This window comes from Ictidomys tridecemlineatus, chromosome 6 (assembly GCF_052094955.1).
Source record: "Ictidomys tridecemlineatus isolate mIctTri1 chromosome 6, mIctTri1.hap1, whole genome shotgun sequence".
NCBI classification, from domain to species: domain Eukaryota; kingdom Metazoa; phylum Chordata; class Mammalia; order Rodentia; family Sciuridae; genus Ictidomys; species Ictidomys tridecemlineatus.
Window position 1 is genome coordinate 7,771,533 of NC_135482.1, and position 12,551 is coordinate 7,784,083.

General features: G+C 50.3%; 1 protein-coding gene across 1 annotated transcript in view; it reads right to left on the reverse strand.

Moving 5' to 3' along the window:
- Window positions 1–10,291: 10,291 nt before the first annotated feature.
- The window catches only part of Grap2 (GRB2 related adaptor protein 2), a 39,036-nt gene continuing 36,776 nt past the window's right edge, over window positions 10,292–12,551 (reverse strand). The window contains exon 8 of the mRNA XM_005322231.4: window positions 10,292–12,435. Coding sequence (XP_005322288.1) covers window positions 12,256–12,435 — 180 coding nt within the window. The 3' untranslated portion in view covers window positions 10,292–12,255. The remainder of the gene's footprint in view (window positions 12,436–12,551) is intronic.

Below are 12,551 nucleotides of genomic sequence, written 5' to 3' on the forward strand. Positions count from 1 at the left end.
TGTAGGAAGTTCCTTTAGAGAGCACTGTTAGAGAAACTTAAGAGCAGGAAGAGCTGCTAGAGGCCTGAGAAACTTGGAGGGATTTTTCAGTAAGGTGGACCTGAGCCAGGCTTTCAAGGGCTTAGAGATCTGGAAGAAAGAGAGTTCTAATTAGATGGTGGAGGAGCAGGAAAATCATGCCCATCTCTAAAGCAGACCTGGGGACGTCGATGGAAGAATGAGTGAATGAATAAGTAAATAAGTGGATAAATGTAATACTCATGGCAAATGCAGAGTACACCAACCTTCGGATCATGGTGTATGCGTATGTGTTATGGTTTGCGAATGAGGTGTCCCCCAAAACTTCCATTACTGAAGGGATATTCAGAGGTAAATGATTAGATCATGACAGCCATAACTTAATCAGTCCATCCTAGTTTGAATGGACTGGCTGGGTGGTAACTGGAGGCAGGTGGGTGTGGCTGGAGGAGGAGGGTCACTGGGGGCAAGCCCTGGAAGGGTACATCTTCCCTCCGGCCCTTCCCTACCCGCTGCTTCCTGATCCTGCTGTGAGCGGAGCAGCTTTCCTCCACTGGGCTCCTCCCTCATGATATCTCACCTTGGGCCCAGAGCAATGGAGTCAGCTATCTGAAACTCGGAGCCCAAATAAACTTTTCCTCTTCTGAATTATTCCTGTTGGTCATTTTGGTCACCATGATGCAAAAGCTGATTAAAACAATACTTATGTCACATATGTCTGTGTAAAAAGGCATGACACGTGTACATATGTCAGAATATGTACACACACGTATGTGTTTCAGGGGTGGGAGAATGACGGGGAAGGAGAGAGTGGAACTATGAGTCGCCTTACGGGAGTTCTTGCACCCTGGAATTGCAGGGTGAGATTGAACCCTGTCGGCAGTTGGAGTAAATAAGTGAATAAATGTAATATTCATGGCAACCACAGTAAAGATGCCTCTTAAGATGCACCTGGCTAGATCACAGTGTGGACGGGGCAGGGAGAGCCCAGGGCAGACTCCAATGACAACGACACAGAAAGAGGGTCTGAGACAGCCGAAGGTCTGAGATCAGCCGGGTTAGGAGCGAGTCCTCTGAGAGGCACAGGGCCTCGCACCCTCCTCCAGGCAGAAGCACAGGCACAAGGAGCCCTGGAGCAAGCAGCCAGTAGGCTGTGTAGGCAGCTCAGAGCTGGCCCGGCCCTCACGGCTGCTCATGAAGTGCCCCCTCCTGATCACTGTCAGAACCAGGAACATTTGTGGACCCCAACCAAGGGCCCTGGGCTGGAGTTATAGTTTTCTCAGTATCTGCTCATCCGTGTCCTTGGGGCCTTGAGGTCACAGGGCAGAGGCCCTGGGTGCACCCACCACTCTGGACAAGGCCAGCAGAGCACATGCCAGAGGAAGTGCCACAGGGAGGTGGCTCTAGGCAGGAGGTGGCCGTTGCTCTGGCCTTGAAGACCTGCTAGGATATGATCAGAGGTGAATAGAGAGAGGATCTCTAGGTGGAGGGACCTGCATGAACACCAGTCACCAAAGAAGGAACCTGCAGGACAAGGGTCAGGGGTTGAGGGTGGCAACTTGAGCCCTAAGCTTCGATGGCAAGGGACGTTTTCCAATAATGAAAGCTCCTAGGGTTGGGGCTGGGGTTCCGTGGTAGCACCCTTGCCTGGAATGTGTGAGGCGCTGGGTTCGGTTCTCAGCACCACATGTAAAGAAATAAAATAAAGGTCTATCAACAACTAAAAATACATATTAAAAAAAGGAAGTTCCTGATCTGGGTGGGATGCTCTATAAAGTAATAGAGGCCCCCCAAGGAAGCAACCAGGAGAGCTGATATCCTGCGAGCCCTAGGACACCATAGCCCAGCCTGACACTCTCTCTTCAAGGACAATTCCTTTATTTTCCAATTGTTATAGAAAAAATTGTTCAATGACTTTCCTTAAAGCCTGGTGAGGAAGGCTTGTTCAGGGCCATTGAGATAGGTCCCAGGATCACTGCAGTGGGGTCCTGCAGCTGGAGAGAGATTGGGCTCAAGGCCAAATACAGCATGGAACAGTGGGGATTTATGGCCAAGGAGCTGTGTGTGTGTGTGTGTGTGTGTGTGTGTAGATGAAAATCTTCCTGAGCAAACATGAAGGGTGAGGGCATTCAGGCCTAACCAAACTAATAGGACTCTTGTGAAGACTGGCCCCCTGGAGGATGGTGGAGGATGAGGAACACCCACCAGGCAGGAGGACCAACAGATATCTAGGGTAGGGCTTCTGGCTAAACACACTGGCAAGGTTCTTTGGTAAAACTGGATTTTACCAGGAAGTGCACAGATGGGTCTCACAGAAGAGCCAAGGGTGTGACTCAAGTTTGGCTGAGCAAACACTCTTTGTCACAACCTGACCCCTTTGTCCCTTGCAGGCTGATGTTACAGAGGAGGACCTACTGGGAAGAGGGCGGGTAAGGGAAAGAAGGGGGTTCTCCCAGGTTGACTTACTACATCAGCAAATTAGAAGTTTGATAAATGCAGGGAGATTACCTGGAAGAGGGCAGAATACAGAACAGGCACGTATAGAGGGAAGGAGACCTCTGCAGAAACACCCCTTGCTGGGGGTGATACGGCACAGGGTAGCAGGGGTATTTCTGCCAAAATGGAAGGTAGGGTTTGTGTGTGTGTGTGTGTGTGTGTGTGTGTGTGTGTAAACACCCATGTGAGTGCTGACCAGGAGAAGCGGGACTCGTGAAAGGGCCAGGAAGGTCAAAACCTTCCTGGAGGTTCAGAGAAAGACTGAACAGAAGCCGCAGAGGAGGACTGAAGTTCCTTCTCTTTCATGCCTTGTTGCTTGGCCTGGGCCATAGAAATAAAAAGGAGGAATGCAAACCATTGTGTCACACCTGCCACTTGTTAGGCCCCTTACCAAATGTTTCCCATAATTTTTTTTTTTTTTTGCTTCTTGTGACAACTCAGTGCTATTATCCGCAGTTATCTGGATCAGCTCAGAGAGGTCAAGTAACTTGCCTAGGCTCACAGCATAAGCTGTACAGTCTGTACCGGGGCCAGGTCAATCTGACTCAAAGCTGTGCCTTTTCTGTTATCACCTGAAGGAGAAAGTGAATGATTAGAAAGAAGTGGAGACAGACGCCAGGCACACAGCTCAAGATTGGGGCTTCTCTCTAGTCTGGAAGGTTCTAGAATGCATCAGAGCACAGTGGGCAGCTAAGAATGATATCACTGAGAAGTCAAGGTGACAGCCCAGTGTTTCTCACTCCCTATGCACAAGGTGTGAATTCCTCCTTCTTTCCCCAACCATGGGGCAGCTCACTGTCCAGTGGGGGTGGAGAATGTTCCCCAACAATTCTAGTGCCTCCAGCCACATTCAGACATCACCCTGTTTGCCAGGTCTGTATGGAGGTGGGGAGGGAGCAGAAGTGGCCAAGGCTTAGAACTGGACCTGGGAGGCAGGGTTTGAGGGAGATGGGGGAAAGACAGACCAGCGGCTGCACGGGAAGGGTTTGGCCTTTCTTCTGGGCGGCTAGCAGGATCAAGGGTTTGGCACATGGTCACTGGAGTGCTGAGGGGTGATGCACAGACCCCAGGATATGAAGGCTCAGGTGGGTGGACAGGCAGGTTGGCAACCAAGATTGGCAGACACCACCTGGGTCCTACACCCGGTATCGGCATGAGCGAGGCAGCAGGGAAGGGAAGGGCTGGGTTCAGCAGAGGACCCAGTGTCTGGCCCAGGCAGGACCTCGCTGCAGGAATGAGGGAAGAAGGCAGCGGAGTCAGGTCTCAGAACGAAGCTAGCTTCAAGTCGACCCAAGAGGCTTGTGCAGAGGCCCATACCGCAGGAGTCAAGGTCACTGCCAGTGACCTAGAAAAGGCTTTGCCATGGCTCCACCTGGGGCAGAGGGGCCAGCAGAGCTCAAGAGCTGGTAGACCCCATCTGATAGACAGCACACTGTAGCAAGCTGGGCATTTTGGGACCTTAGGAAGTCTAGGTTCAGAAGAAGACCTAAGGAGTCCCAGGAGCTTGTGACATGGGCTGGCTAATCCCCTATTCATTGAAAAAGACAAATAAACTTTATCCATTCCTTTTTTGCACCATCCCCAGTCATTCCTTGCCTGGGAGGGGTCTGAGGATCAGTGCTTATTTAGTGATGTCATCAGAGCAAGGAACAAGAAGAGACATTCCTTCATTTTACTGATGGGGAAACTGAGGCCTGGAGGGGTTCAGACAATCCTCTGAGGTCCAGGAGCTCAAGAGAGTGAGGAAGAGGCGAGGCTCCCGCACCCCTCTCCACCAGTTCTCCTTTCCTCTGCACTCCCACCCATCTAGGCTCACCATGGTAACTAAGCCTCCTTCAGCGTGGGAAGCAGTTACCTAGCAACTCCCTATAACCAGGTCAGAGCTGGGGGAGTGAGACACCATGTGCTGACTCTCTGGGGAATTCAGACATGTAGAAATGGGATTGCCACAAATGACCTTGCACAGAGCCCTACCTGGGCGTACCTGGGTAGGAGGGGGGCAGTCTCATGCCAGGATCAGCGAGTTGCTGGGACTATGTAGCCCCCAGGGCTGGCTGGGACCTCCATCCCCACAGCAGACATAGGGTTTCCCTGTGTACAGCACTAGTTCTTTTGACAGTATGGAACTTTCCCATTGACTTGCTGGTGTGGATATGGAATCCATGGAGGAAGGCTGATTGGGACGGGGAATGTCCAAGTATGTCCACGTAGGCATTTCCATTTGGGGCAGGGAGCTTCCTCACACTGCCTTCTTATTCCTTAATTATCTCAAGAAATGTTTATGTAGCCAGGTCATAAAATAAGTGGCTCTTTCTCTAAAAGTCCCTCTACACTGGGTTCTGACAGCCCCCCCCCCAAGTCTGCTTCTTTCTGTGGGCAGAGCCCTGCAGGGTCCTGCCCCCTGGTCTGAGTCAACTCTGGCATGCTCGTTCTCTGGGAGATGGTTTAGGAATGGCAGTCTGGGGACTGAAGCTGAAGGGCTTCTGGGAAAGGTTTTGCTCACTAATTGAAGTTGAGGGTGAACGTGCCTCTTCATTCGACATGACCGTGTCTGCATGTGACGTCGGGCACTGCAGCATCACTGCAAAGGATGCCACTGAGTTGGAGAATGGTGTTGCTAGCTACTGACTTAAACAAGCAGGAACTGCCCCCTTGGACTCCTTGTTCTGGGAGATCACAAACCCCTCATTGTTGAAGCTGCTTTTGGTCCAACCTCCATTTCTCACCTGAGGCTCATTCCCTTTCCACCTGTCTGAGTGGCCTTTTTCAGTAGATGTCTAGACAAGTCTTGGCATTAAAGATGAAGGACTGAAAGGAAACAAGTCTCTCTCTGAAAAAATCAAAGATCTGACTCCTCCATTCTTGTGAGTTGGAACTCAACTCCACGGGCAGCTGCACGCCCAGCTTCCAGCAAGTCTGAGGAGGCTCCTCCCTGGAGCGCCCCGAGGCTTCCCTGCATCCCCACGTCCAGGACAACGTGTCCAGGCTCCCATCTGTTCCCGAGAGCCAGCTGTGCAGTCTCTTCCCAGCTTGGAGTTTGGTGATGTCATGTCAATAGCTTGAAGACAGCCATGGTGGGAGTTGTTCTTTTTAAAGTAAACTCTTTTTTTTTTAGAGCAGTTTTGGGTTCACAGCAAATTGGAACAGAAGATACAGATGTTTCCCAGGTCCCCCCACTCGCAAAGCCTTACCACTGTCAGCATATCCCAACAGAGGGATATATTTCTTACGACCAAAGAACCTGCAACGACACATCGTAATCACCCAAAGCCCATAGCTCACATCGGGGTTCACTCTTGGTATTGTACGTTCCATGAATTTTGAAAAATGTACACTGACCTGCCCTCACCATCAGGCTGCCTACCCAGTAGCTCCCCTGCCCTAAAAGTGCTCTGCCTGTTCATCCCTCCCTCCCCGCACCCTTGGCAACCTCTGATCTTTATATTGTCTTTATAGGTTTTCCTTTTCTAGAATGTCAGGAGTTGGAATCCTATACTGTGTATTCTTTTCGGGTTGGCTTCTTTCACTTTGGGATTTGCATTTAAGATTCTTCCATGTCTTTTCTTGACTTGATGGTTCATCTTTTTAAACAATCCTATTCCCTGGTCTGGATGCACCACAGTCTGTTTATCCATCTACTTACTGAAGAACGTTTTGGTCGCTTCTAAGCTTTGGCAATTCTGAATAAAGCTGCTAAAAATGTTGGTGTGCAGGTGTTGTGTTTGTGTGGACTTAAGCTTTCAACTCCTTTGGATAAATGACAAGGACTGTGTTGCTGGATTGTATAGTAAGAATGTGTTTATTTTAACAAGACACTGCCAAACTGTCCTACCAAGCAGCTGTACCATTTTACATTCTCACCAGCAATAAACCAGTGTTCCTGCCTGTTGTTCCACATCTTTACCAGAACTTGCTGCCATCAATGTTTTGGATTCTGGGGAATTCTGTTTGGGAATTCGGATAGGTGTGAAATGATATCTCATTGTTGTTTTAATTTGCAATTCCTTGCAGACATATGATGTTGAGCATCTCTTCATATGTTTCCATTTGCATATCTTCTTTGATGAGGTGTCTGTTTGGGTCTTTTGCCCATTTTTTAAACCAGATTGTTCATTTTCTTATTTTTGAGTTTTAAGGGTTCTTCATATATTTTGGGTAATAGTCCTTTTTCGGATTTGTCTTTGCAAATATTTTCTTCCAGTCTGTGGCTTGTCTTCTCATTCTCTTGACACATAGAATTGGCAAATGATATAAATCAGGGCTGTCTCAGAAGGTTGGTGGCCAAACCGCTACCAGCACACCACACGTCAACCATTGAACTACTCTCATGTCGGAGGCAGATGGACAAGGTCAACCATGGCACTGGGATGGCTTCTGGCAGAGACTTTGAGTCCTGAGCTAAGTACTTCAAAGTGAGTGACCATTGTCTGAACCCAGGCTGCCCAGTAAGGAGCCACCAACCACATATGTCTATTTTGCTAATTGCATGAGCCACATTTCAAGTATTCAGTAGTCACATGGGGCTAGTGGCAGGGCAAATACAAATTTTTTCACCATCTCAGAAAGTTTTATTGCACACTATTGGTCTAGACAAAAAAAAAAAAAAAAAAAAGTGGGAGAAGTCATCCAGGGCAAAAGGATGTGGGGGGAGACTCAGACCTCTGGAGCTACAGCTGGTTCAGAGAGATGGAAGTAAAGCGTGCTTGGGAGCTGAGATCTGGGAGATGCAACTGAACAAACAGGCAGCAGCCAGATCACAAAATGCCTTTAGTGTGAAGCTAAGGAGTTTAAACACCAGCCTGAAAGCTGTGGGGAGCCCTGAAGGATTTGAACAAAAGCCTGATGTCATCCGCTTTGCATGTTAATAAGATGTCACTGGCAGCAGGCGGAGGCTGGATTAGAGGGGCCCAGCCTGGAGGCCAGAGGACCAGCGTGGAGATTACTGCAGTTGCCTGGGAGTAGGAGATGAGGCAGTGACTATGGTGTGGGCAGGGAGAGGACAGAGCGGGGGAAGTGAAGGACCCGTGACTGACTGTGTTGGACCCCTGGGAGGTGCTTTGTAAAGACGTGTTGATTTAATGAATGAATTATAGCCGAGTCCAGACTGTACAGCTGAGCCCTTCCGTGTTATCTGTGGCACAGATGAAGTGGTGGGGGATGTTTCTTTCCAGCTGAAGGAGAAAGACTTACCAGGAAGAGAGAGAGACTTGAGAGAGATGGAGGGAAGGCTGGCATCCAACGTTCTGTCTGATGGAGAGAGGGCTCAGGAGGGAAGGGGACCAGTAGAATTCATGGAAGATATTGAGGGGTGCTGGGCCCACACTGGTGCCTTTCAGAGCTGGGTGCAAACCATCCTCCAGCCCACCCCTTACCCGATTGTCCAGTTCTGTGGCTGGCGGGGCAGCTTTGGTGTCCTGAAGGATGAGGCCACTTCCCCTGCAGTTCAATGCAGTGCATAGCAGATCACAGCATCAGGGAGGGTGTCACCAGCAAGGGACACCCAGGGCAGTAGAACACAACCCCAGGAAGAAGCATGAGCAGACGGTGCCCAAACATGTGAGAGATACCAACCTCCCTCTCTGGGACTCTCAGAAGTCCTGAAGGAGAATCTGAGGGCAGTGGCTAAAGCTACTGTAATCAGACCATGGTTGTTAATTTTACCTTGTGTCTGTAAAGCCTGAGACGTTTGGGTTACAGAATGAATGGACGGATGAGACAAGGCAGGTTTTGCTTGTTCATTTATTAGACATACCTTTATTAAGGCTCCATGCTGTGCACTATGGGAGATGCTGGGCACACAGTGGTTTACAAACAGCCGATCCCTGCCCCACGGAGCTTCCAGTCTAGCAGTCAGATAACTCAGTCTATGTCTGTGCTGTTCAGGAAGCATGGGATTCAGGGTCTAGTCTATAGGTCATGGGGGGACTATTTGAGGCAGTGACATTTAAACCCAGGCCTGAGCAAGAATTCGCAGGTAAAGAACAGAAGCTATGTGGGACAAATCTGGGCTATCTGGAGGCTGAGAGAAGGCCAGTGGTTCAGGGACATGAAAAAGGAGGACAGGCACCAGAGGAGGCTGGAGAGGGATCCTGGCAGAGGCCAAACCTGGCAAGGTCACATTAGGACTTTGGGCAGTTGGAAGGAGAGTGATCTGATAAGATTAACTTATTTTACAAATTTCACTCCAGCGTCTATGTGGGAAATGTACTGGGGGCAAGAAACAATGCAGGGAGGAAAGTATGGAGGAGGACATTGTTGCCTAGGAGGGACAGGAGGCTGGCATGGCAGCGGTGATGAAGTGGTGGAACTTGAAAAATATATTTTTTAAAAGAATTGAGACAATAAATCTTTTTCACACACTGCTCTTGGTACAGACAGGCAGAAACGTCGACTTTAGACAAGGCAACTGCAAATATTTTGACAGTGATAATCTGTCCCCACTGTGGGCTGTTTTGCTTGGGGTTGTTGGAGACCCAATAATGTCATGGAGGCCCATGTGCCTGTCTCACTTATTGCCCCCATGTGACGGGTGTCAATTTTATGTTCAAAGATTTCCTAAGAAGCTTTTGCAATGTTTTCTGTAAACTCTGCTCATGTTTAAAACAATTACTATTAGGAAATTCCTGTTTGTCCGAAAGGTGTTTGATTCCTGGTGAAGATGAAGATAATAAGTCACTGGGCTGTCAAACATGGATGATGTCATGACAGCTCGGAATTGGGTCTGTCCCAAAATCAAAGTGACGTATTCATTACCAACGAAGAGAAATGACTGAGTAGCCTCAGAAAAAGAATCCAATTTGATTTTTCTAGCTGTTTAGCTCACTGCCAAGTTCTTCGCCCTTCCTGCTTGATCAAGTGCAGACCCTGCCTGCAGCGCCGGGGAGCTGGTTAGAAACACAGGACTGAAGCAGCTTCTGCATTTTAACAGGGTCCCCAGGCAATTTGCAGGCCCTTGAAATTTTGAGAAGCAGGGGCCTGAGATCATCCCAAGGCCATCTGAAAGTGGGTGGGCAGTGGCAGGTGCCAGATCATTGAAATGCAGTGGTCCTCAGTAAGAGGTTAGCAAAACCCAACTGGTTGAACAGGAACTGGTTTTTCTCTGGAAGTTCCCTGCTCCTAAGTCATGTACAGTGTCACAGCCCAAACCAGACACAATGTGCTGCATGCTAGTTGTGTGGCTGGTGAGAAGTGCTGGGTGGACATTCCCCTGGCTCAGGGGGACAAACTGGGGTAGAGGGGAGGGGGCAGGGGAGCAGCTCCACGTGCCCCCTCCCTGAACACCACTAGTGGCCGAGAAGAGCTGAGCTCCTCCTGCTCCTGTTCCCCAGTGGGGACAGTGTGGTCCTTGCCTTCTTGGCTTGGTCCCTACGAGCCTTGTTCTGCCTGTGTGGGAGAAGACTCCCCTGCTTTCTTCTGGATTGAGCCACACTGATGAGCAGGGCAGGGCACCTTGATAGAAACACTCCTCCTGCTCCCACGATGGCCCTTTGGAGAGCAAGACACCCTGTTCCCAGAGTTGTGAAAACTGTGCTCACTCAGCCCGCTCATGTGGTCAGCCTCTCCAGGCCAAGGCTCCTGCCAGCGCTGGGGTCTTCCCACTCCCACCTGGGGGCTGGGCCACCGGGCAGAGCAGAGCCATGGCTGTGTTGTTGACTTCTTCACGATGTGTCAAGGCTCAAGATCTAAACCAGAGCCACACGGCGGCTGATCCTCCCACAGAAGCAGACAAACGGATGAAGTTTGTGGGCTGTTTAAAGCATATGGTTTGCAAATACTGTAAAATCAAAAAGTCTTCTGGCTTTTATTTACCATAATGTTTCCCATTACCTAGCACCAGGAGAGCTGATGAGGGTGCTATGCATTGGCTCCCCTTCTCCTGCTTTGTTTTTCTGGGGTGTCTTTGGTTCTTGCCTTCTTGGGAGTCACCCTTTCCCACCTACCTTGGCCCCTCCCGCCTGCGCTGGCTGCCCCTGTTCTCATCAACCTCACCCTTCCTGTCCCACTTAGTGTCTTGCCTTGATCCTGCCTTTGCTTCCGAAGGCTGCGGCCTATCCTCACTCACACTCTGCTTCCCTGGCTTTCCAGGCTATTTTCTCTTCCCTCCTAGTCCCCGCCACAGAGTCCCTTTCTTCCCCTTTTTCTCTAAAGAGAACATGGGGATCAGAGAATTGTAGAATCAGAGTCACAAGGGACAGAGCTTACGAAGTCACTTCTGAGTCAGAAGCTCTCTTTTATCATCTAGAGCACATGGGGTGAGGAGGAGAAACAAAGGAACGGGGGCCCCATCGTGCGCTCTCACCAACACCTTCAACGCCACCCCTTTTTCTCCTGTCTTAGCCCGCAGATGCACATGCTTAGGGGGAGCATATCGGGTGCACATCAACACACACATCGGCACGTGTGTACACATGCATGGGCAGGCACTCTCTCTTTTTTCCCTCAGTGCCCTCTGCACAGATGTGTTTGCTCCTGGGTTCCACAAAGCAATGCGCTTCCTCTCTGGCCAGGTTGATCTGTGTTTCATACCCCTGGCTAGAGCACTAGGACACACTACTCTAGTTTGGGGTGACAATCGAGGACAGTGATAGTGGGGTTTCTCTCCCCAAGTGCAATTTTTGGGAGAGGGGAGGCCAGGAGTGGTTCAACAGTCAGATTGAACAGGGAACTCATTTCAAAGCCTGCTCCCACCCAGGGTCATATTCAATCCATCAATTGATCTGTCGATCCCTAGTCAGGCTTCTCTCTGGGCCACTGGGGCAAGACGTCCTCAAACACAGGCATCAAGAAAAAATGAGCAGAGCCCCGAAGAAACACCCTGACAGCCAGAAAAGAATGATGCTCAAATTCAGCATGGTCAGCCAGGGCTTCTCCAGCACTTTACAGAATCTAAGATGCAGCTTCCTTTGTAGCTGGAGAAACTGAGGTCATGTCCAAGTAAGCCACAGGGAGCTATGGAAAATCCCTCCACCTCCCAGCTTCAGCTCCTCACAGAGTCCCATGTTGGAGACGCCCTCTCCTGACAGCCTATGAAAAGATCACCCAAGGAACATTGTTTGGGGAGGATGCATGTGGTGGCTGGGCATCTCCAGGAGGCCAGCCTTGCACAGCGGGGAATCTCCCATGTAGCTGCTCCTGTCCTCGCCCCTGTGAGCTCCTGTTCAGACTTGCTCCGTGCCCGTGGCCGTGAATCAGCTGCACCTTAAATCTTGATGCAGCAGTGCCCACCTCCTGGAGAATGGGAGGAAAGCTGTCCTGCAACCCTCCAGGTGCGTGAGGCTTGCAGGTGAGCTGCAACGTGCCCCACCACGTCCAGCTCCACCCTGCTATTCTGCGTCCAATGCTGGGGTGGGGCCTGTGCTTGGCTGCTGTCTGGGAAAATTCCCAAACCAGGGAGGAAGTAGGGACAACTCTTGAAGTTCCAGTTCTCCTGCCCCCTGCCCCACTCCCCCACTGCCTTCTGTACTCCATGAGAGGAGCAAAAAAAGAAGCACAGAAATCACTCTCCATCTGAGTTCCTTTCCATTTCAACCAACCCAATTGCCCATATAAACCAACTCAATTGCCAATAAATTACTATTATAAAACATGGTGTGGATATGCATATACATGTACGCGTGTCTACTGTATGCATGGTATGTAGTTGTGTGGTCCAGCGACACAGCCAGGATACAGGAGAATTTTCCTTGCCCGCTTTCTTGGGGATAGCTTCAGACAGAAATCTTCCGGTCCCCCCAGCAGGGCTCATCTCATCATGGGTGCCACATAATTGGCAGGGAAGAGGCCCAGTTTGTTGTGCAGCCAGCCGGTCCACCAAGATGGGTTGGAGCTATCCAGAACCTCGACCACCTCTCCGCTGTGGAATCCCAACTCGTCATCCTCCAGGGCCTCAAAGTCGTACAGGGCCCTGGCCCACCGCACGCGCTGTTGGGGAAGCAGGGATGCTTAGCAGCTGCGGGCTGGCCAGCTGGCCTTCAGAGCCACTCTTCTGCAGAGAGCATGCAGTGGTTCCTTGAGCCATGACCTCCACAGAAGCTGAC